The sequence below is a fragment of the Corvus hawaiiensis genome, chromosome 24 (assembly GCF_020740725.1).
Source record: "Corvus hawaiiensis isolate bCorHaw1 chromosome 24, bCorHaw1.pri.cur, whole genome shotgun sequence".
NCBI lineage: Eukaryota > Metazoa > Chordata > Aves > Passeriformes > Corvidae > Corvus > Corvus hawaiiensis.
Genome location: NC_063236.1, coordinates 5159702 through 5184792, shown reverse-complemented (window position 1 = coordinate 5184792; position 25091 = coordinate 5159702). Strand labels below are relative to the sequence as shown.

At 52.8% G+C, this 25091-nt stretch overlaps 1 protein-coding gene across 1 annotated transcript in view; it reads right to left on the bottom strand.

Moving 5' to 3' along the window:
• The window catches only part of PKP1 (plakophilin 1), a 48854-nt gene extending 25183 nt beyond the window's left edge, over positions 1–23671 (bottom strand). The window contains exons 1-3 of the mRNA XM_048328170.1: positions 23292–23671; positions 15452–15552; positions 4194–4615 (exon numbers count right to left, since the gene is read on the bottom strand). Coding sequence (XP_048184127.1) covers positions 4194–4615; positions 15452–15552; positions 23292–23493 — 725 coding nt within the window. The 5' untranslated portion in view covers positions 23494–23671. The remainder of the gene's footprint in view (positions 1–4193; positions 4616–15451; positions 15553–23291) is intronic.
• Between the last annotated feature and the right edge of the window lie 1420 nt (positions 23672–25091).

The window sequence follows — 25091 nt, the reverse complement described above, 5'->3', positions numbered from 1 at the left end:
ACAGCTTTCTTGTACCTCAGGTTCCAGTTGGAGGGGCACAAAACTCCAAATTTCCCAGGAGAATTAAACATCCCATTGTTTGTTACTGCTTCTCATCATCGCTCCCTGATGACCAAGCAGGATGTAGAAACTTTTATCCTGAGTGGGCATAAATAACACCAATAACAACACCAATAACATTGCAACATTAATTTAGCCAAAAGCTGCCTGCTCAGGGTGCTACCCTCTCACCTGGAGCATGCTGCAAGTGCCACCCAGCAGAGGAAATGGCTAAAAGTGGGAAAATATGGTAGTCTCCACCAGCTGCTGAAACCACTGGTGCTGCAGCTTCCAGGGTGAAATGCTGCAGCTCTGAGGGATGTCACAAGAGATCAGGAAGGAGAAGGGTTCTGTGGAGGAGAGGGAGTCCTGGACACCGAGAAGATTCCTCCAGCTCTACCAGACTCCAGAGAGCTGCATTTTGGCAAAACATGAGTGCTGCTTATCGAGAGCAGCCTTTGGGCAGGAGCCACTGAGACAACCCTGAACGTCTGAGCCCAGGCCAAAGGTGCTGAGCTTGGAAATGTTAATCCAGATATGACATAATGATTACCAAGGCTCAAGTCCCTGAGTGGTTTCAGAGAAGTATGTCTGGAATCCCAGAATCACTGAGGTTGGAAAAGACCTCTGAGACCATCGGGTCCACCTGTGGATCCTCACCTTGTCACCCAGCCCAGAGCACTCAGTGCCACATCCAGGTGCTCCTTGGGCACCTCCAGGGATGGGGACTCCACCACCCCCTGGACAGCCCTCTCCAATGTTTAACAACCCCTTCTGTGAAGAAATTCTTCATGGAAGAACTGGAAGGGACATGAGAAGGTCGCTCACTGAGACATGCTCTCTGCTCACTGATCATGACAACAGGGTTGGGGAGGAGAATAAACTGCATGAGGAGTTTTCAATAGTGTTCAACCTCCTGATCTGGCAAACAGTGCAGAACTCAGATTTCATCACCAGAACCAACAGCATGGGGTGAGCAAACCCTTGCGTCATGATTTAGTTTATCAGGGAATCACAGAATGGCTTTTCCTGAGCAACAGTTCAGTGTTACACTGCTCATCAGGCAGAAAAGGGGCTTTGGTCAGAGTTGCTGCTGTAAGAGGGAGACTGTGAGGGATATCAGTTATCAGGGGCAGCTCTTCCCTGTCTCACACAGCCAAAGCCGGTTCAATAAACGGCAGCAATCACATGATCAAGAAGAGCTGCAGAAATTAAATAACTTTTGTCACCAAATGCAGAGGGACTGCTCAGCACAGACAGTTTGACAGTTCTTGCACACTCAGAATTTTGATACCTGCACACCACTTTCACCATCTGAGAACACCCAGTGACCCATTTTTCCTCTCACACCATCTGGGGAGATCAGATCCACAGCAGAGGAGGCCTGAGAAGCACTGCTCCTGAGCTGGTACTGACACTGTCCATGGGCATTTCAGAGTTTTGTACGACAGACAGACCCACTGGATCACAGGTCCCACTGCAATCCCTCTCACAGCAATGGAAATCACCCCATGGATCACCTCAGAAAGCATGGAAAGCATCCAGCCCTCCCCTGGCTCTTGCAGGCTGTTTGCAAACCTGCAGACAAGATATCCAGCACATCCCTAAACAGGAGATCTGCAGCACAAAAACTGAATACATAATTCTCCATGTCACAAAGGTACAAACTCCACCTGGAGAATGACCAGAATGGAAGAACAGAGCCCCAAACTGGGAACTGGCAGCAGCTGTGACCCAGCTGAGCCCTGTCCCTGCATGTGGAGGTTAATAATGGGGCACCTACAAGCAAAGCTCTCCTTACCCAACATCGGGGGAGCCAAGTGAAGATTGAGATCTCCAGGTGGAGAATCCTCCAGACACAACAGCCCTACACAGCAAGGAGAGCCCAGACTTGGTCCTGACACACCTCTGAAGCCCCTCCCCAACAAAAGCACACTGAGAGCAAGGCCAATGGTGCCCTGCAAGACACTTCTGAGGGCTTAGAGTCATCCAAAAGAGTCATTTTTCCAAAGAGGACAACTCCTTTGTACATCTCCAAAGCTTTAAGGACAGCTACTGTCAACCTTCTCCCCTCTGAGCAGAACTCCTGCACCAGGTGCCCCCTGCACCAGTCCAGCTCTGCAGAGCTTCAGGCAGAGCAGGGGCTGTGCCACAGCCACATCAGATTCACTCAGGGGACACAGCCCCAACTGAGCCCACGACTCAAAGCCCAGCTTGGAGCCCGACTTGGAGCCCGACATTTCCACAGCAGAACCAGTTCTGCCAGATGAGCCGTGCCCCAAGCCAGGAGTGTGTAAATGGAGCCACTCCCTAACCAAGGGCAGCCAGAGCTGGAGAGGATCCCTCTCACAACAGCAGTTCTCCTCTCAGAAAATGCCATCATTCTTCAAGTGACCTCTCCAAAGCCACGACCAAGCCCCTGACTGTGGCTTTGGCCAGAGCCGGCCAGGACTAATAGCTCCAAAGCTTTGTCCTCCCTAGGAGAAGGGCATTCTGCCATCCCTCCCACTGCACCTTTCTGCTCTTCAGTCAGAAATTCCCTAAGTCACTTCCAGTTTGTGTAATGTCTCTGGTTCCTGTTCCAGAGGATTTACAGAGCTGCTGACAGCAGCAAGCCAAGGCCACCAGTGCTCGAGGCTGGCCAGGGCTAGTTTGGCGTGTGTCAAACATGGAGTAACTGGGCTCATGGGCAGCCAAGGGTTCATGGTAACATTCTAATGGGGCACTGACATTTCTTGGCATCCACGCTCTGGGACACACCCTCCTGCTCAATCCTAAAGGAGGGAGGCTTAGCCAGAGTAACCTGGGACATTCAGATGTGGAAAAGGGCATGGTTTGGCTCACACTGCTGACAGGGAAGGGGATTTTCTCAGTATCTCCATCATTCCTTGGGGAAACAGCTCAACAGTTTCAGGCCTTTGGTGGGAGTTTGACAAAGTCTATGAGTCCTGGTAAACAGCCTCACACTTATCCTGCAGTGTGAAATTTTTCCTTGGGAACAGAGACCACCAGGAATGAGTTTGGGAGCTTTTAGGGTTTGTGTGACAAAATTCCCCCTCTCTCAGGGAGTTGTGAGAGCTTCTGGGCTAGTGCAGAGCAAGTCCTGTGTGATGGTGATGCAGCACGGGAAGTGCAGCAGCCCTGGGGACTCTTGTGGAAGCTGCAGCCCCTCCTTCTTCAGCTTTCACTGCAATAGGTTCTGCAGTTCAAAACATGCAAAACATGGTCTTCCAAGGCTTCCAGGACTGTGATTTGTGCAGACCAAGTCTCTCCCAAGACTGCAGCAGAGCATGGTTGGTGCTTCAGAGCTGGAGGCAGCTTTCAGCCCCCACCCCTGTAACACCACCCAAACGAGGTGATTGTCAGTGGGAGCTCTGCTGCACTCACAGGTATGTCCTTGGGAGGCTCTGAGCTCACTGCTGTGTTTTACACGGCCTGTGCTTGTAGGCAACATCTACAAGAAGGGATCTGATGCTCAAACATGATGGACCATCCTCCACCCTTATATAATCCTACCCCAAATGGGACTGGATGCTCTGGACAGGAAGGAATTAAACACCTTCCACTGGCTTCTCTTTCCTGATTAGTCAGATTATTCCAATTAGGATATTTATTTCAATTTATGAGTCTGTTTTTTTCTGGAACCCAAATCAGACCTTTTGGGCAAACAGAGAAGGGGCTGGGTGGAGAGAAGAGAGGGAAACACCACTGCTCAGCAGGCTCTCAGCTCCACTCTGAGTCAGACCCTCAGGAACTGATTCCTTCCAAGACAGGTTTTTTTTGGGGTATGTTTTCTGCCAGACTGAAACAGCAGGACAGCCAGGAGAGACACCCTGACTGCACACCAGGCCTTCTGCTCTTCACCTCCCCACCCTCATATCACTGTGGGTTGATGCCACCACAGACACTGAGGGATTGTGTTGCCCAACATCACAGAGCTACAGCAGAGATATCTGCACCGAGTCAGCCCTATCAGTTCCCCTCCACAGCCCAGGAAACGAAATAAAGCCCTTAAGAGTGACTCATCTGACCCACTTTGCTGCAGGATGCACCGGTAAGGGCTCTGCAGCGGCTCTAAGGCAGCTCAGGTGCCTGGCTCTGGTGGCCAGAGCTCCCCAGCACCGTCCACACTCCCTCAGGGGCAGAGCACTTACTTGGAGCTGGACTGGGCCTGTCCATAGACCCCGTCCTGCTTGCAGCTCATCATGGGCTGGGCATAGACCACGTCGGGCTTGTTGCTCGAGGGGCAGGACAGGGCCCGCGCTGGCATTTTTTTACTGGTCCTGCTGGTTCCCTGCTGGGTGCTGCAGCTGCTGTAGATGCTCTGGCGGTTGAGGGTGGCCTTGTGCTCGGCGCGGCCGCCGCCCTGGGCCTTGCGCAGGGTGCCGCGGGGCGGCTCGCAGTAGAGGTCGGGCTCGCTGCGGCTGCTCTTGATGTTCTGCACGAAGCAGTAGTCGCTGCCGGCGCGGGGGCTGCACACGGCCTTGCCGTGGGCCCGGCTGGCCCAGCCCTCCATCTGGCTGTAGGAGCTGTAGCGCCGGCTCTCCACGTCCCGCTTCAGCGTCCCGTTGTACAGCTGCAAACAGCAAACACAGCGGGTCAGGGCTGAGCTGCAGCTCGGCACCGCCAGGCCTGCCCTGGCTGGCTGTTACGGCCTTCCTGGGCCTCTCAGGCATTTTCGTGCCCAAAATTTATGGGAGGCTATCCAACCTGCAGCCCATGCAAAGGAGCCAAACCCCACCTGGATATCAGGGATACTGAGGGATCAGGATGTGGGATCCAGGAGCTTTAAAGTAGAACTGAAAGCTCAAACGTGAGCTGGGCAATAGAGAAAGTGCTTTATTCCCAACACACGTGGTCTAACCCACCCTGTAACTACAGGAGCTCACTGCACATCTCTCACCATCATGGAGCTTGATGCCCCATTCTGACCTTCCAGCAGTGCCTGCATTTATTTTTAATTTCCTTATGCTCTTTTCTTCCCCTCCCATCTATTAGTTTCTTAGAAAGGGAGTGAAAAATGAGTAAGAAGGGATTCTGGAATCAAACTGTGCCAAGAAACAAGTGGAGACAATGAATATCTGCTTATGAGTTACAAGGTGTGTAGTATCTGCTCAGATAATGGGATGCTCTGGGAACAATGGGGAACGTGCAGTAAAAACTGAGATGATTAAGACAGGAAGTAAAAAAGAAAAGATAAAAGATGGTAAAATAAACCATCTACAATTAGCAAAACAAAAAGATGGCTTTAGCTGCCCTGCTGTCAGTTCAAAATGCCTTAACCACTCTACCAAAGTCCTCCAGATTTGCATCAAGTTTGCCACGCCAGAATTGAATTCAATCTTCTTCTGCAATGTTAAACCTTTGGGATGTCAGTGCTGGCCTGCAGGGTTATGTCCAAATGAGAGACAACTCACTCAGGTGTGTACTCCAGAAAGGAAAATAAATTACACTGTTCTAGTGCTGTTTGGCCCATGGTGCTGAGTTTGTGCTCTGCATCCCCTCAGCAGTCTGGCAAAGAGAGCTCCAAGACATACAGCAAACAGGGATAAAAAGAACTAAGGAATAAAACTGCTTGCCCCATCCCCCTTTGGTTGTCCTGAGAAAGCTCATCCATGGTCTCCTGTTGGATCAAAGTGGGTTTTTCTCATCTAACTCTAAGCACTGGCACTTTGGGTGCTGCTTTCTGCAAAGGCCACCCAAGGGTCCCTTTGGCTGGGAGACAAAAGTCAACACTGGCTCCTAATCATTTCCTTGGAAGTGTGAAAAGCCTGTGCCTGGTGTAATAGTTCATGTCACTAAAAAAAATCCGTATTTCCTAACCTAGAAACACTCCATGACAGAGAAATGGGAATCCTCTGCCAGCTCACCCCGAGTCCCTCGGCTCTGCCCTAACTCCATCCCAGCCCCAACACACTCAGCATCATTCCTGCCTCCAACACTCTGCAGAATTGTCATTATGTTAATTAATTAAGCCAAATATTTCCATTAACAAACTGATCTTCAGGAATGCAGGGAATCCTCTCAGCTGTGTCCCGGAGAGCTGCAGAGGTAACAGCTGAACCCCTTCCCAAGGGGCTGCCTGGCAGCACCTGGGTGGGACTAAACCCAGCTCTGCTGATGCCCAGATCACTGTTATTTGAGTAGTTTCCAGACCTTCAGGTGTGCACCTAGACAGGTGAATGGCTGCAAGGGGACAAAAGGGGAGCAAATTCTCTCTGTGTCTTCTCCAGAGGACACAGAACAAACCTGAGTGGGGCAGGGGCAGGTTTGGAGTCTCCTGCAGAGCTCCTGGGGTTTGGAAGGACAGGTTGCAGGTGAAAAGAAGAGCCAGGGTGAGGCACATCAGAGTGGAATGTGATGAGTCTCAGGGGCTCTCTGGCAGTGGGACAAGCCTTGTGCTGCCCAGGATAAAATCCAGGATGGCCACATACACAGGCTCTCTCCATCCCAGGTTTGCTTGGGATGCAGTGCACACTCAGCAGCAGCAAAGTGACCTTCCATGAAGTCATGATCTACCGTATATGTCCTTCTGAGGTGATATCATCCTCACTTCAATTCATTTTCCTGGGATCAGAAACCCTGGGGACAGTGAGGGACGGACAGGGCTGCAGTGGGAAGGTGCAGGGTGGACTTTGTGCTCAGTGGAGCTGCTGGCAGAGGCTGCAGGACAGAAAGCAGCTTGTTAGATGTGAGCCCTGCTGGTTTTCTTTATGAGTCAGTTTAAGCTGGGATTATTCTGTAGGGCTGTCAGAAGCTTGGCAGAGCTGTGGAGCCCCTGGGCATCTGCTGAAACTGACTCAGGGAAGCCTGGAAGAGGAACTTGTTTATCTAAAGCTGGGGTTTGCTCTGCAGTGCTCTCACCGAGGGGAGGGGGAGAGTGTCTCTGTTTACTGAAACAGAATCATTGGTTCTAGATTTCCTGCTGGGTTTTAGAGTGGCTGTAGCACTGTCCTCCTCCTTGGCAGCCCCAAGATGGGTGAAGCTGTTTGCAAAGACACCCTTCTGCAACACAGGAGCCCTGGGCTGCAAGTCTGAGCAGGTCCCGGCAGGGCGGGGGAGCCTTTTGCAAACTCATGGGAAAATCGTTCCCGTGTGATGTGAAGCTCATTACCAAAGGCAGTCCACGACTTTTATTGCTGATTCTACCAGATGCTTGGCTGAGCCCATTTTAATCTCTTTCAAGTGGCACGGACCTAATTGGTATCTCAGAATTCCTTTTTGCAGCAGGAGCCTGATCCAAAGGCTCCAGATCGATGAGGATCCTCCTGCCAGCTCCGGCAGATCTCAGACCTTGCCAAAGACTCTATGAATCCCTGCATGGCCAGGGCTGACCTGATCCCTTCCTGTTCCTGGCAAAGCGCCCTGTCTGTGCCACAGAGCAGCTTCCCCACACTAAAACCTAAATCCCTGTGTTGGATGCTGACCCAGCTAAGTCAGGGACCGTCACTTCTAGCACTGGAGCAAATGTGGCCAAGAGAATGGGACTCCCTGCAGCCATCAATGAGATAGCATGCCCAGCAAGGAAGAAGGGAAGCACCCTCTGTCTGGAGAGATGCCATCTCTGAGGGTGAAGGTGATGCTGTCACACAGTCTATGGTTTAAAGTGCCACCTGACAACATCTCCCAACTTCTGCTGATGCCACTCCATGTGCAGGGAGTTCTCCCTGTGCAGAAGAGCAGCAGTGAAAGGAAAGAATCAATCTCTGGCCTTCAGACCTCATCAGTGCCCAGATTTCTGAATGCCCCAAATTGCCTCTGCCCACTGCCCGTGGGTGTGTGCATGGTGTGCCATCCACACCTCTGCCCTTTAGGAGTGTGGGCAAATGCTGGGAAAGACCAGGAAGTGCCTCAAAGTGCGGTGCAGACAGAAGGCAGTGATTCTCTCTGCACTGCAGGATCTGGGAAGCATTTTGAAGGGCTCAGACTGTCACTGAGGCTTCTCCCCACAAGAGCTGAGAAGCCAGGGCAGCTTGGAAGGTGTTTCTTTCCAGCACACAGCTCCTTGGCAATGTGCACTGGCAGCCCAGAAACCCATCCGTGTCCTGGGCTCATCCCCCAGCGTGGGCTGCAGGGAGGGAGGGGATTCTCCCATCTCCTCTGCTCTTGTGACACCCCACCTGGAATACTCTGCACAGTTCTGGTGCTCCAAACATAAGGAGGACATGGAACTGTTGGAGCAAATCCAGAGGAAGCCACCAAGCTGATAAGGGGGCTGGAGCACCTCCCCAGTGGAGGCAGGCTGGGAGAGCTGGGAATGTTCATCCTGGAGAAGATTGTGTGGAGACCTCAGAGCCCCTTCCAGGACCTTAAGGGGCTACAGAGAAGATAGAGAGGGACCCTTCATCAGGAACTAGAGTGCCAGGACAAGGGGACTGGCTTCCCACTGCCAGAGGGCAGGGATAGATGGGATATTGGGGAGAAGTTCCTTCCTGGGAGGGGGGGGAGGCCCTGGCTCAGGGTGCCCAGAGAAGCTGTGGCTGCCCCATCCCTGGAAGTGTCCACAGTCAGGAACACCCTTGGCTAATGGAAGATGTCCCTGCCCATGGCAGGGGGTGGAATGAGATCTGTAGGGTCCCTTCCAACCCAAACCCTTCTGCAATCCTATGATTCTGATTCCAGCCATCCCATCAGGCCCTGGCAGTCCCCTGTGGCTTTAGGATGCAGGAAGATGCTCAGGTGCAGCCAGGCCACCTCACATACTGATTTTAGCCTGAACTTCTCCTCCCCACTGTGCAATGAGTCTGTGTGAGGCCAGGCTCCGGGAGCTGTTCATTCATACTCAGACAGGGAAGGCAGGGAGGGAGGAAAGGCACTGGAGATGGGCACTGGTGGCACTGGTGCTCCTGTCAGAGATAAGCACTGGTGGCACTGGTGCTGCTGTCAGGCCCAGGGAGGAAGTGTTTCCCTCCCTGGCAGTACAGACCTCCCTTTAAATTAATGAGCATTTGTGGATCTCCAGTTCTCAGCCTGCAATATGTTCTAGGAACAACAAGAGGAATATCCAACACACAAGACAGGTAAACACACACCTTTAACCTCTTATTTCAGCTGCAATAAAACTGGTTCTAGAGAGAAAGTCAAAATGGCATTTTCCCAGCCATCAGCCATGAGTCCTTTTCTGGTTTTTTCTTCCATAAACCCTTTTGCTTGGCAGGAAAAGTCTCTGTCCTGCCCCTGCTTTCCAGAGAAGCAGAAGCACGGAGCAAGGTGCACCAGCCCGGGAATGGTGCCTGGATCCAGCTCTGCCTTCCCACGTCAGAGCCCTCCCAGAGAACTGGGTGGTTCTGATTCTGCATCTGAGGACGCCATCAGTTCATTACCTGCTGGATTTTTTTCCCTTGCAATTTGTTTGTTTCTAGAGCAGCAGACAGAGAAGTGAGGGCTCCGTATAAACACGTCAGGAGCAGGTTTCTCCCAGGCTGGAGGGCAAAGCACAGGAGATGCAACCTGAGCAGGTCCCACCCTGAGTGCTGGGTGGGGAGAACACCTCAAGCTCCTTGCGAAACCCTCCAACTGCTGCTCCCTCCATGGCAGAGAGAAAAATTGCAAAACCAGCAAATACGTTGTTTATCTATTTCTGAAATGCTCCTTCCCACCTCTCCCAGGAGCTGCCTTTCCCTATGATTTTTCATCTGTTTTTTTTCATTCTGCTGAGATTTAGGTCTTGCTGGTTCAGTTTGTTCTGGCCAAGGAAGGCAATGTCCAACTTGCTGTTCCAAAGCCTAAAGCCTCGTGCAAACCTCCCAGGGACACCAGGCTCTGACCAAGCAATGATGTGCAGTGACTCTAATAAACCTTTGTTTTCTTTGGCACGATTATCCAAACCACTCTCTTTTGGGGTTCTTTTAAGCTTGGATAGGTCGTCACAACAAATGACAAATTTTGACCTGAAATCCTTATGAACAAAGCTCCCATTGACAACGAGAGGTTTTGTCCAAAGAGGCAAAGACAGGCAGGGACAGCAGCGATCACCTCTTGTTCAGGTAACGCTCTTGGGAGAGAAAGCTCTGACGCCGCCTCCCACAGAGGACTTTTGGTTAAAAATTTTCCTACAGTCTCTGGTGCAGAGGGATCACTGGTGTGTGTTTCTCATTAGTGCCATAACGGATGTAATTACTGCAGGTAACTGCTTCAATCCAGCACCACCAGCCCAGCCAAATATTCCTTGGTCTGGGAGCACAGCTGCTCCCAGGGGCATTGTTAAAGTAATACCTGGGCCTCTCCAGAAGAGAGACATTGAGAGGCTGGAGCATGTCCAGGGAAGGGAATGGAGCTGGGGAAGGGGCTGGAGCAGCAGGAGCAGCTGAGGGAGCTGGGGGAGCTCAGCCTGGACAAAAGGAGGCTCAGGGGGGACCTTGTGGCTCTGCACAAGTCCCTGACAGGAGGATGGGGCTAGGTGGGGGTCGGGCTCTGCTCCCAGGAACAGGGACAGGACAAGAGGAAGTGGCTTCAAGCTGTGCCAGGGGAGGGTCAGGTTGGACATCAGGAGGAATTTCTTCACGCAAAAGGTTGTTAAACATTGGAATGGTCTGCCCAGGGCAGTGGTGGAGTCACTGTCCCTGGACGTGTGCAAGAAATGACTGGACCTGGCACTCCGTGGTGATGAGTCAAAGGCTGGACTCGATGATCTCAGAGGCCTTTTCCAACCTCAATGATCCCATGATTCTGTGGAAGCCCCAGCTCAGCTCTGTGGGGATGAGGATCTGCTGGAGACAGGACACATCTGAGATTCCCTCCCCAGCACATCCAGGGTTTGTTTGCTCTCGCTGGGGGCAGTGCTGGGGGGACACGCTGTGGACAGACCCATGTCATGTGGGGGATTTCCTTCTTGTGGAAGCAGCAGCACGGAGAGCCAGGTGGGTTCTGCACCTTGTCCTGGTCCTGCCTCATCTTGGTCATGCTGTGGGACCTGGGAATGCCCCAACCCCCAGGCAGCGCTGGACCTGCCAACCCATGACCCAGGCAAGAGCAGGGTGGGAATTGAACCTCGGAGGTCTTTGCTGGTGGCACCCCACGTGCTGCCCTCTGTGTGTGGGATTTGGTTGTGCCTCTCCAAAGCTGTGCCCGCAGTTGGGGTGAGCACCACAGTCCCTGCAGCCCATGGACCACCTGACTGTGGCTGTGGCTTTGCGACGCTGCTGGAGAGACCCCATTTTGGGGATGGAACTGAGCTGTCAGAGACAAGGGTGCAGCTCATGCTGAGGCTTCTGCCATGACCGCACTGCTCTAGGTGCCCAGTCCAGCTTCCTTAACCCTTCCTCAGGTTTGTCTGTGTAAATCGTGGTCACCACGGACCCTCCTGTGGGACCTGAGCTGTTGCTCATACCAGGACACAGTTCCTGAGGCTGGAGGGCTTTGGGAACTGCTGGCCACTCATAGCTCACAGTGGCAGTAGGGTGACAAGTGTCTCTAAGGCTCCACAGCACCTGGGCTGAGGTATCACCCTAACACAGAGGGCTTTGCAGTCACAGATCCTCCTGTTACTGCATCCCAGTGTGGTATCTGAGCAAAGGAATTCCCGAAGGCTGAACATCCTGGAGGGCTGAGCCAGCCCGTGACACACGAGCCAAGGAAATGCTGCAGCCAAGAGCAAACCCACTGCCCTCCAAGTGACTCCAAGTTTCTGGGGTGGCCCCGCTGGCTCAGTGTTCCTTGCACTGGCAGTGAGAAGGTGCTCACTGGGGACAGCGAGGGTGCAAACGAGGCACCCCACAAGGGGAATTCATAGAAAATAATCTGTAGTAATGGGTGAATCAAAGGGTTTAATCCAAAGTGTTAGAAACAAAGAATCGTGGAATCATTAAATTAGAAAAGCCCTCTAAGATCAAAGAGTCCAACCATTAACCCAACACTGCCACGTTCACCCAAAACCATATCCTCAAGAGCCACATCCACAAGTTTTTGAACACTTCCAGGGATGGGGACTCCACCACTGCCCTGGGCAGGCAGCCTGTTCCAAACTGACTGATCCAGAAAGAGCTCTTCCTTCAGATCTATCATTTCTCTTGCTCTAATATTTGAACATTAGTCTCACAAAGTTGGAAAGAAAACACAGAAATGAGAAGTTTGAAATTTCCAGGAAGACACAGAACAGGACAAAAGGAGGAAGTCAGGGACAGCAGCTTTTAGGAGCTGTGGGTGGAACAGGACACCTTTAGGGTCACCATCTGAGGCAGTGCCTTAGATTAAGGTGCTTCAAGAGCAGTGTCTCAGGTGCAGGTGCTGTGGAGCAACACCCTGGACATGGATTCCCTGCTGCACCTTTTTAACTCCAGGGGGACTGGGAGTCAGCCATGCCCCTCAATATTACACTGGGTCACTTCCCTGAAGTATCTGAGTTTGCCTGTGCACCTCAAAGGACTTTGCCACTTTCCAGACACATTCACAGCACAAGCTCCAGCTGGAAATAAGTTCAGCAACTTTGCCTTCAAAAGCAGATTTGCTTTATCTTTGGTTTCTTGTCTTACAACCCAGGAATTACAAACAGGAAACATTTTTTAGGAAGCCTGGAATCTGCACAGACTTCAAACAGGTCTGTAGACAAAAGCTGAAGTTATCCCAAGCTGGAGGCTGGTGGTGGATGTGTGGAACCTTTAACACTGTCTGGAAGAGGCAGAACGGAGGAGGCTGCTCAGTGTGGTTGGGGTGTCTACTGTCTGTTGAGCTTGTTAAGCACATTTAGGCTTGAGGTTATGTGTTCTGAAGTGCCAGTGGCACCTGGGCCTGCTCGCCCCTGAGTGCAGTCATCTCCCTGTGCACTCATCTCCCTGCTCCATCCAGCTCCAGTGGCAGGAGATAGGGATCCAGGGGGGCTGATTCATCCTGACCTGACAGATGTCCCAGATAGAGGAGATGAATCACCTCCCCTACCTCTGTCTTTGCTGGCCAGGGGAGGAGTCAACAACTTGTCAGGACTAAATGGCTGATTCTCAGATAGACTCAGTTAGGTAAGACAAATTTTACTGTGAATCCTTCACATGTCCCAGTCGTTTTTGCTAAAGTAACCCATGATCCTGAAGACCTTTACAAAAAATATTTAGAATTAAAGGCTTGCATGACACTTAAATTTGGAGGAAGACCTTCCCTTCTCAGTAAGTGCAGAGGAGTCTCTCAGAGAACAGACAGAGCTGCCTAAATCCCCGCTGAGCCAGAAGGGTCTGAACTGTTGTGTCCACAGGACTCTGGTGTCTAATGGAGGTCTTGACCTTCATCACCTTCATCACCACCTTCCAGCTGTTCCCCAGAACACCGACGCTGCTGACTGGAACCCCCAGCAGCCAGTGGCATTCCCACCTAGCCAGCATTTGTCCAGCTGCCACAATGGTTTGGAACAAGATCAGGAATTAACAAGAGGAAGCAATAACTCTCACACCAGCAACAGGAGCTGCAGTAGCACCTTGCCAGCATGAGCAGAGCTGGGCCTTGGCTTCCTCCCTCTTTAACAAAAAAACCCATCTACAAACCCTTGGAATGGCTGAAACAGAGCAATTTTGCTTGGACAAAGCACAACAAACTCCATTCAGGAATCACAGTAGGCAAACAGCAATATATCATCAAAACAAAACATCCCAATTGTTTGACTTGTGAAGCTCAGATGCTCTGCCTCTGCTTCAGGAGCTGCCTCAGTTGTACTTTTCTGGTGGCCACGAAAACCCTGCCTTGTTACCGTGGCTGGACGCTCTGCAGGGCTCCACCACTGTCTTAGGGACGGAGACAGGACACCTGGATGGATGGAGCTGTGCTCTGACCCATCACAGAATCCCAGAATGGTCTGGGTTGGGAGGGACCTCAAAGCCCATCCAGTCCCACCCCTGCCATGGGCAGGGACACCTTCCACTGTCCCAGACTGCTCCAAGCCCCGTCCAACCTGGCCTTGGACACTGCCAGGGATGGGGCAGCCACAGCTGCTCTGGGCACCCTGTGCCAGGGCCTCCCCACCCTCACATGGAAGAATTTCTTCCATCTCTCACAGGGAAGAATATCCCATCTATCCCTGCCCTCTGGCAGTGGGAAGCCATTCCCCCTTCTCCTGTCACTCCACCCCTTGAAAATAATCTCTCTTCATCTTTCCTGTACCTCCTTCAGGTACTGCAAGGCCACAGTACAGTCACCCCAAAGCTTCTCTTCTCCAGGCTGAACAGTCCCAACTCTCCCAGTCTTTCCTCACAGCAGAACTCTCCATCCCCCTGATCAACTTGGTGCCTCCTCTGGACTCGCTTTTCCCTTCTGGTGACAGAAGCCCCCTTGGCTGGGGTTTAACCAGCACAGCAAAGGACACTGAAATGGGCCAACAGACAGGCTGGAAATAAACATCTCAAAGACACTCCAGTGCTCCCAGTTTTCCTACTGAACACCCAGTGATGCAAACCCAGCAAGTGACACCACTGCCTTGAAGCCATCATGCTACAACAAAGCCATTAGGAAAGACCCAGATAAATCCTTCTGAAGCTGAGGAATGCTGGTGCTCTGAACAGGCAGAGGATCTGGCCACCATCAGGAAAAGCTGCAGCCCTGTCTGTGTGCTTGGAGCCACCAAAACCTTTCCTGGTTCAAGCCTTTGATGGCTGACACGGAGCTGCTTTGCAGTCCCAGAGTTGTTGAAAGGAGCCCTTTGCTTTTCTCATATTCAAATCCCAGATCTGTGAATTGCTCCTTTCTACTTTAGAGCTGATGAAAAGCAGGGAAGAGCAGAACACAGGTCTGAAGTGGAGGGGCAACATGAGCACAAGTTGTCCCAGTGGACTGTGGAGTGGTTTGGAGCGATTCCCTGTGTCCCAGGGGTCTGTCACCAAGGACCAGGAGCTCTGTGGGATGTCCAGACTCACACTGCACAAAGACAAGTACCATCTCACCTGTGCTTTTTCTGGAAATGTGCAATAATTTCTCTGGAAATCACTGTGGAAGAACTGGACCCTCTTTTTTGTGAGCATGGATTATATCTGGGAAGGGTCTGCAGTAGCATTGAGATTGGGAACAGCAGCACAGTTCTGATGCAAATCCCCTGATTCACATTCCCCAGCCACATTTGTGTCACTCACAGCCATGTTTTGGTGCACAGGAACAAAGATGGGAACTCCTCCAGGTGAGCACTGATGTGCTCCAGGCTTGAACTGAGCTCTGATAGTCTGAACCCAACCCTGATCCTTCGGGCAGCTTCCAAACTCTTGTGCCATTGGATATCAACCCACAAATCCAAACTAAATCTTGTCCACTCTAAAATCCCCACATGAAACAGCTGTGGGGCCCTCGATCCTCCTCCTCCACTGCACTGAATCCCTTGCTAAGAAAGCCAAGATCTCTCTTGGGCGAGTTTCTGAAGTACTGTGACCTCCCTGTGTGACTGTGAGAGGTTCTTCCTGTCCAGGTCACCTCAGACCATGCACAATTCCCAGATAAAGGAGTGTCTTACCGGGTATCCCCAGTTGCTGTTCCCTGTCTGGGTTTTGGTGTAGTAGCTGCCCCGGGATGTCCCGTAGCCGTAACCATCGGCTAAACCATCATACATGGAACCTGCAAATGGAAAAGGCATGGTCAGCATGAGAAAGCATTCCCAGGAGAAAGCATTTGCAGGAGAAAGCATTTGCAGAAGAAAGCATTCCCAGGAGAAAGCATTCTCAGCAGGCCCCTTTCAGAGCACAGAGCTCTTTTTTAACAGTAAGTTTAGTTATGGAAAAGTGTCAGAGTTCTAAATCTCAACAGGAACACAGGGAACACAGGGAACACAAGGGAGCCCTTGTCACTGCTGGGAACTCCAGCCCTCAGACCACAGAGCCCCCAAACCACCCAAAGGTTTGCAGCACAAAAGACCAAGTGCCATAAAACCCAAAGCAGAGGAGCAGAAAGGGCCAGAGATGGGGCCAGTGTCTGAGGTCATGGAATCACAGAAGCCCAGAATGGTTTGGGTTGGAATGGACCTTAAAGCTCATCCTGTTCACACCTTCCACTAGCCCAGGTTGCTCCAAGCCCTGTCCAACCTGGCCTTGGACACTTCCAGGGATCCAGGGGCAGCCACAGCTTCTCTGGGCACCCTGTGCCAGGGCCTCCCCACCCTCACAGGGAAGAATTCCTTCCCAATATCCCATTTACCCCTGCTCTCTGGCAGTGGGAAGCCATTCCCTGTGTCCTGTCCCTCCAGGCCCTTGTAAATAATCTCTCCCCATGTTTCCTGTCAGTTCCTTCAGGTACTGGAAGGCCACAATTAGGTCACCCTGAGCTTCTCTTCTCCAGTCTGAGCAATCCCAGTTCTCTCAGCCTTTCCTCACAGGTGAGGGGTTCCTTTCCTCTGATTAACTTGGTGGCCTCCTCACTGTTGTACCAAAGAACCTGAGGGTATTTTGTGCTGCATGTCCCAGAATGTCTGGCCATGGAAGACTTGCAGTAAATAGAATTTCCCTCTCTGAAGGCAGAACCCACCCCAGCCCTTTCACCAGTCCACTCCATGACTGAATCCCACCAATCACATCAGCACGAGCAGCCTGAGCAAGGCTTGCTAAACTCAATCAACAGTCACTGACAACCACCACGGACAAAGGACAATCCAGTCTATTTAACACCTGGGGATCTAAACCAGTCAAACTCCACAAAACCTCATCGCACTCTTTGAATTCCGATCTTGTCTCTAAAAGATCACTTCGTGTGTCTATACTTTCTTTTCCTGAAAATGTATTGATCTCCATCATTATTTTGGGGATGCTGGAGGAATAAGTGAGACTGGCTCTCAGGTATGTTTTTTAAAGATGCAAGTATCTTGGATCAGGAGGAACCCATCAGCCATTTTTCCTATTTCTCAGTGCTTTAACCACAGTTTGGATTTACCTATCCCAGCCCTTCCAAGAGCTCTCCCCGCAGTCTCTGGCACTGCAACATTTGGATCCCTCCTAAAAGTACTTTACTCAATGCCACGTTCATCACTACAAGACAAATGGAGTGAATCATTCTCTTTCCACAGTGGAATTCCCTTAACCCCCTTTGGATGGTCCAAAGGAGTTGAGGGTGATGCCAGTTTCATTTTCAGAAGTGCTCAATAATTGTGGCATCCCAGGTCCCGTTATGAGGAAGTGCAAACCCTACACCCCAATTAACTTGCAGGGGATGCTCTGAATGTCTAACAAAGTACAAAATCAGGACTTACCTGTCCTAACTTATGCACCTAAACTGGTGGGTAATGTCAGAAATATCCTAATCTCTGTGATTGTTTGATAAGACTCATCTCTGAGATAAACTGGATAAGCTCGACCACAAAGGCCCCGGAGCCACTCAGGTCTCCTCCAGCCACTGATCCTTGGAATAAACCTAATTTATTGCCCTGCCTGAGGCACCCAGAACCTGTTATGGTGATTTGGTTTGTGGCTAAAAATTCTTGCATTTTCTCAGGAAGATGATTCCCGTGGATGTGGTGTAAATAATGAGATTTGCTTTCTATTGTCAGCGGGAGAGGAGTGGGACTGCACCTGGAGATCATCTCTGGATGGAGAACAGGCAACAGCCAGGCCAGCTCCCAGCCCTGCACCTGTGCAGGAAACCACAGGAGCTCCTTCTCCGTAGTCTGGAGACTCGGGGGGCACTGCTCCTCATCCTGATCTCCCCAGCCCCGAGTGCCTCATGCACGTAAAGTTGCACAGAACTTGCTGATAAGGCAAGGAAGTGGCCATGGAAATGCAACAGGAGATTCAGCCATGTCCTTCACCCTGTGCTCCCTCTCCACCCTGGTGCCTCCCTTCAGCTCCACATCAGTGCTGGGCCTCAGCAGCAGCAAGGCAGTGCTGGAAGTGGCGAGTTTGGGCCAGGTGATTCCCCAGGACACAGAGTTATCTGATAACCATATATCTGAGCACGAAGGTAAAGCCATTCCATGGTAATTTCCTGGGAATTCCTTCTTCGAATCAGCCTCTTGTTCTCTGTAAACATCCTGTAACTGCAGGTGGGAGCACCTGGAGCATTTTCCTGGGTGAGCAGCTGTAAAAAGGGGTTCTGTGGCTGACTCACAGGTCCCTCTCACCAGTCCTGCCCGGGGACCACACTCTTCCTTTCAGGATCTGTTCCTGCCATGCACTCCACACTTTGGGTTTAGAGCAAAGAGACACCCAAAATACGCCAGTTTAGGCACATCTGTAATTTTCTTCGATAAATTCACCGCTAAGTGGCCAAATTCAGGGGATTAGGCAGTTGGTTCAAGTTTATGTTCTCCAGCTGTGGAAGGGTTGCCTTCACCTCCCAGAACTTGTACACAAGAGCTTATAAACACATAATTACACAGAACCTCAAATGTTCAAGGCATTTTGAAGTCGCCCTGCTGGTTGGAGAAGATGCTTCTCCTGCCACCACACGACTGGGATTTATTGCTTGGAGAGCTCAGTCTTGAGGCCAGGAAGAACCTGGGGACTTTCTGGTGGAGGTGGCTGAAGAAAACCTGATCTTTATTTGTACAGGTTTGGACACTTCTCTGCCTGGTTCATCTTGACAGCCAGCTGGGAGCTGTAACCCCAGCCCTCAGGGACAGAAAGGAGATCCTTCTTTTCAAACACCTCAAGAGTAAAGACCACGCAACCTGGTCACAGGTCCTTGGAATTCGGGATAAACCCAGAAAATCTCAAAAAACCATTTGGGCCAGGGTGGAAATGCTCTTAGTGGGAGACGCCGCCCTCGTGCTTTTTTCTGGCTATGTCCCCATGGCTATGTCCCAGTTGCTGTCACCCAAGCAGCTGTTTAGGTCCCCGAAGGGCCCACGTGCACTTGGGCAAGCACAGAGCCAATTCAAACCACTGCACTCAGAGCAGATAACACAGAACCATGGAATCACAGAGTCACTGAGGTTGGAAAAGCCCTCTGAGATCAAAGAGTCCAACCATTCCCCCACCACTGCCATGTTCACCACTAACCCATGCCCGAGGTGCCACATCCACACATCTTTTGAACACTCCCAGGGATGGTGACTCCACCACTGCCCTGGGTGGCTGTGCCAGGGCCTGACCACCCTTTCCATGAAGGAATTTTCCCCAATATCCAACCTGCCCCTCCCCTGGCCCAGCCTGAGGCCGTTCCCTCTCATCCTGTCCCTGTTCCCTGCCAGCAGAGCCCGACCCCCCCCGGCTGCCCCCTCCTGTCAGGGACTTGTGCAGAGCCACAAGGTCCCCCCTGAGCCTCCTTTGCTCCAGGCTGAGCCTCCCCAGCTCCCTCAGCTTTTTCTCATGACAGAGGACCTTCAACAGCTGGGAAAGAGCCAGAAAAATGTGGTAGAACCCCACAGAGGAGGTGCAGCCTCTCAGCGACCCTGTGGGCAGAGAACACCCCTGAAGGCTGCTCAGATTCCCCCCTCCCCAAATTATCATTCCCCCATGGCATCTCCTTTAAAACTTAGACACTTTAAAATCTCTTTTCTCTTCAGTGGGACAAATCATGAGGGTAAAATCCAATTACAGCAGATAAGACGTGCCAGACCTTGCAGTGCATCTCTGTGAGCCCCCTACGCTGCTCCCACTGCCCTCATCCCCTTCTCCATCCCTGTTATCCATCATTGCAGAGCAAACTGAGGCTGCCACCGAACCCAGTGTAGCTGTTCTTGATGAGTTATTTCCTTTCCTCAAAGGCAACTCTCCTCTCTTGGAGCTGGCACTGATGGCAGGAGGAGAGCTGGCTTCAAAGCGCCATTTTCCCAAAGCCAGCCAGACACACAGAGCCAACGTGGAGATTGTGGAAAAGGATGCCTGTTAATAAATATTAATCTGTGGCAGGGAAAGGCAAGACAAGAACCAGGCACCTGCAGTGCAGGCTTGGCAAGTTAAATCATAAACTATGCACGGCTTTAAACAATAAGGATGATTAAACATAGGAAAAACACAGGGAGAGCAGAGGCCTGTGGGAGGCGCAAAGCAAAGCCTGGGTGCCTTCTAGGAGAGAAGTATCAGTGAAATCCCAGACACTGAGATTCCTGCAGGAATGACAAAACTCCAGTTCTGCCTTCCAGCCTATGAGCTAATGGGCTTGGGGATTTTTTTGTATCCCAATAATCTGAGGTTTGTGGAAGAGTGGAACCTTTCACTGAATCATCTCATGCTGGGGGAAGTTACAGAAGTCTTCAAAAGATTTTTCATCCCCCAAATCTCCTCTTCCTTTCACATCAGAGTCCTGATCCCCACCAAAGCCAGGTGGGATCCCACCAGAGCTTGGTGCAATTTCTCTCCTCTTAGCCACAGCCAGCACAGAAGCTTCTCAATCCCAGCTCAGCCATACGACAGTCGGATCTGACACTCCTTGGATGTGTCTCCTCAGTGACAAATCACTGGCAGAACTTTCCTTTAGCCAGAGGACTTTGCAGAGCAGAGCTGTTGGCTATGAGGAGCTGGTTCAGCCTGGCCTGGCCTTTTCCTCTGCCATGCCACTGAAATTAATTTTCCCTGGAAATTTGCATTACTCACAAATTCAGGGGGAGGCATCTAGTTTGGTATTGCCGTGGGGAGAAGGACAGATAAGCCCAGCAGCAGAGCCCACAGACCCAACCCCCAAGGAGGACAGACCCCACAGACCCCACAGACCCCACAGATGCCAGACTCCAGTCACCCTTGGCAGCAGCTGAAGCTGCTGTGCTGAGCCAAGGCTGCACTGGGTGCAGGAGTATTGTGCTGGTAGCAGGTTTCTGCTCACTGTCCCAGCCCAGTGCACACCAGTTTGGGCCCAGATTGGCCACCTTGCCCTGGGGGACACCAGATCTCCCAAGTGGCCACAACACCTTGACCTGCTGGACTCCAAATCACCAGTCATTTATGGCTCTATCAATCCCTGGGACACTGAGGGAGTGTGTGCCAAGCCCCTAAAGGAACTCCAGTGATGGGATACAACACCCCCACCCTGCTGTGTGCATGAGGGCTCCGTGTCCATGTTCCCCATCCTACACACACCAGGACATGGTTTCTGCAGCTGGGGGAAGCTCTGGGCCCTGCTCCAGCTCCAGCTCAAACCACAGCTCCAAACACAGCAATAAACCTGGACACGGCCCAACCCCTGCCCAGCCCCACTGTGGGACTGTCTGGGAGCAGAGGGAACGAAGCACTCAGGCACTTGTCAGGGGGCTTTGGGAATTCCCCAGCTTGTGCTGCCTCTGAGGAGCATCCTGAGAAATCCCAGGGAATGCAGGGAGCTCAAGCTGGAGGAGGGTTTGGACAAGCAGAATCCACACAGCCTCTCTGTAGGAAGAACTAATTTTTCTCATCGGGGCTGCCCAGCTGATCTTTGGGCAAGAGCAGTAAAACCCAACACCTGAAAGCTGAGCCTGACTCTCTCCAACACCAAGCAGGAGACAACCCTGGGAACAAACAGCAACTTCTCACCCTCCTGGGATTCCATCCAGGAATGCACTGGGATGAATCAGCCCAGGCCAATCACCCCCCAGTGGGAACTGGGGGAGGGGGGCCCTGGGCCCTGTGCTTGGAGGCAACTCCTGGGAGTGGGATGTGACTCAGCTTCCCTGGGACACAGAAACCAGAGCTGCACATCTCCACGCAATTCCCATTCCCAGACATTCCCCAAAGTGTCTGGAGGAGGGGTTTAGCTTGCTGAGCAGAAACAGGCAGTTTGGGAATGTGCCTTTTTTTTTTCCCTTTTCCCTTTCCCCAGGTTTCGCCTGGGCTCCTCTCCAAGCAGGATAATCCCCCTCTGCCTCCCTTCCTTCCTGCGTATGGATCCCTCTGCCCGCTTCCCTCTCCGTCCAGAGCCCCTCAGCTCATCCTGCTGTGTATTTTATTTTGTCAGGTCTGGTACTGTGACACCTTAAGCAACAAACCCTCCAGAGGTGGGAGGAGATCCCCATCTTCCACTTTGGTGGCAGAGGAAAGCTCTCCTTGCCCCAGTCCCCCCTCACCCGTTGGAGTCTGTGTCCACAAAACCAGAGGAAGCAGGGATTTGTTCCTGGCAGAGCCCCCCTGCCCTTGCTGTGGAGCTGCTCCACTCTCTCTGTTCCAGCAACTGCAATTCCCAGAGCAGGGATGGCTCCCGTGGAGGCACCACCTCCACACTTCCCCCAGCAGCCTACAGCCACCCAGCTCCTCTTGGTAATCCAGCCCCAAACACGTCCCTGGACCATGGCACCTCACCAGCACAGGATTCAGCTTCACAATCCAGCTTGAAGAGCTGCTGGACAAGGCACAGCTCCTGGAGGAGGTATCAGAGCCTGGCCCAGCTCACCCAGCACCCCTCTCCACGCTGCTCACTCCAGACTCTTCTGAATGCTCAGTCCCAGATCCAGCACCCCCATGACCCCCACAGCCTCGGGATTTCCTCTCCCTGGCGGACTCAGCCAGGCCAGAGGTCTGTGGCTGCTGGAGAAACCTCCAAGAGCCAGGAGGTTTTGCGCAGAGGTTGTCACAACCCTCCGGGTTTGCAGATTCCAGCTGGGGAAAGTTGGGCTTTACCTCCAGCCCAGATTTCTCCAGACACAAGGATGGCAGAGACAACCATTTGCCAAGCCTTGATCCAAAGAGGAAGGGGTTCCAGCGGGACACCAGGCTGCAGGGCTCAGCTGATTGCTCCTTTCCGTGGCACAGACTCAGTGCACAGAGGTGGAACGGCCGCCTGCACCCCAACAGTGGCAAAGTGGAGGGGGCTGTGAGACACCCCCACCAACCAACACCAGGGACACTTCTCCCAACTCATCTCCTTCCTACCACTCCCACCAGGCTCCCAGAGACTCCACACTTCTCAGCCTGCAAATGGGAGATGCGCTGGGATTCCAGAGGCAAGTCCCGAGCCGAGGTCTGTGTCCTGTGTGCGGGCACAGCCTCCTCCTCTGCAGCTGCCCACCGCTCAGGAGGCAGCAAAGCCCCAGCTCCAGCCCATGGCAGGGTGGAGGAGGAGCACTGCCAGCTTTGCCCATGCACAGGAGGGGGTGCTGGGGAATTCCAGCCATGGGGGCACTTGCAGAGGAAGGATCTGCAAAACCAGACAGCTACTCCAGCTTTAGAGCCAGGGAAAAATTGGTTATCGCACCACACTGAAATGTCCAAGTGCCTCAGGGATGTGGAGCAGAGCAGCACTCCCAGCGATCAGCTCCAGCCAGGAAGGAGTTGATGCATCCAGCTCTGTGTCCTGTCCTAAACCCTTCCATCCAGTGCAAGAGATTTTGGCACTGGAGATTTTGGCACTGCCTGAGGTGACCCAGAAGAGAAGCAAAGCGGTCTGTCCCTTCCCCACAAACCCCACCACAGCACCCCAGAGCACCAACCCTGTCCCAGAGGGCCCCTCTCGCCGTGGGACTTTACCTCGGTTGGAGTGGCCCACGCTTGATGACACTGACGACTTTTGCTTCTGCCTCTTGACCGTCATCATCACCTGCTCCTGGACCCGCTGCTTCCCCGTGCCCTTGGTTTTCAGCTTGTGGTCCGAGGGCAGGGCCAGCGTGGAGCTGGCCTGGTCCTGGAAGCACTCGTAGGCCAGCGCGGTTTTCAGCGGGGAGTGGAGCATGGCTGGAGAGCGCGGGCACAGGGGCTGCACGTCACTCACACGGACAACACGAGGCCGCCAAACACCGTCTGTGCTGGGCTTAGTCCCCCAAACCCCTCCTTGCCATACGTCCCCTGGCCCAGGGTGTCTCAGGGCTGCTGCTCGCAGCTCGGCTCCCCGGCGTGTGAGCAGTCACACCCTCTGCCAGACTGGATATACAGCCCTGCCCGCACACACCCACGCGCTCCCCGCCAGCCCCGGCACCCCCGCGCCGCTGCGGGGCAGCTCCCGGACCTCCCCCAGCCCCTGCCCAGCCCCGCGGGGCCCGCGGCACGTGGAGGGGCCAGTGGGGAGTGGGCGAGGTGGAGGCTCGAGGGCTGGGCACGGACGTGGTCCCTGCGCAGGGTCCGGGGTGAGGCTCAGTGGGTCTGGGTAGGAAACGATGCTCCCCGGCTGCCGGGGGGCTGGGGCATCTCCCACACGGCTCCTCTTGGGTTCCAGTCTTTCCCTCAGTCCAAACTGCACCAACCCCGTGTCACAGTGGCAAGAGGTGGCCCTGCCTGTAGGAGCAACACTGCCCACAGCACCCATTCCAGATCCCAGCTCTACCTGCACAGGTTGCAAATCCACCCCTCTGAGCCCAGGAATGCAGGATTCCTGCAGAACACCGGCTCTAGGGGTCAGGGAGGATCCTGATGAAGTGCCCTGGAGAGTCAAGGACCTTTCCCTAAAGGGTGTCCCACTCGTCTGAGGGACGGGCCTATGAAGAAATTGGGGCACAATCGGGGCAATCTTTGCATGCAGCTTAGGGTAGCAGGGAGGAAAAGAGGACATTTAGCAAGAGTAGGAGATAAAATGGCTGTGCAAGAAATGACACGCCAGGCTATGACTGCGAGCAGAGAGCTCTCCCTCTGCCAAGCCACACTGCAGCAACTCGTCTGCAGAGAACTGAGCACCTCGCTGCTGGTGTGACCAGTTTCAGGTCACAGCAAGTGCTGACAAAGCTCCTGCCAAGCCACAAGAGGCTGATACAGGAGAAGAGGAACAGTCCCCATCAGGAGGGTGGCCGAGGGGAAGATGCCCAGGGCAGAGGCTTCCTGAGTGTCCCAGGACCAGGAGCTGGGTGTTTGTGCCAACACTCAGCCAGAGGAGCAGAGCCCTTCGTGCTGCCAGATGGATCAGCTGTGGAAGAAAGGACGTGTGGAGTTTCTCTCCAGTGGGCATCAGCAGTGTCCAGGGTCTGGCTGCCTTCAGGCCTGGTGCTTTATTTCACTCCCGTCCATCAGGTTTTGTGTTTCCCTGGTGATTTGTGTCCCCATTTCATGTTTTATAGGAACAAGAGCAGCATCAGAAAGCACAGAGCAGGGTCCTGGGAAAGATAAGCTTTGGCACTGTCCTTTTCCATGCTCCAGGATGCTCCTCCCATGAAACCCAGGAGTAGAAAGCCAGGTTTTGTCAGTAAGACACAGTAGAGCAACTGGAGGGTATTTATTTGCCTTTGGTCCCCTCTCCCCACCTTGACACCTCACCAAGGTGAGGCTTTACTCTGCTCCATCACCCAACCAGGCAGGACTTTTAGACCATGTCCAGGCAAGGCCAGCCTGGAGGAGGGTGGGTGC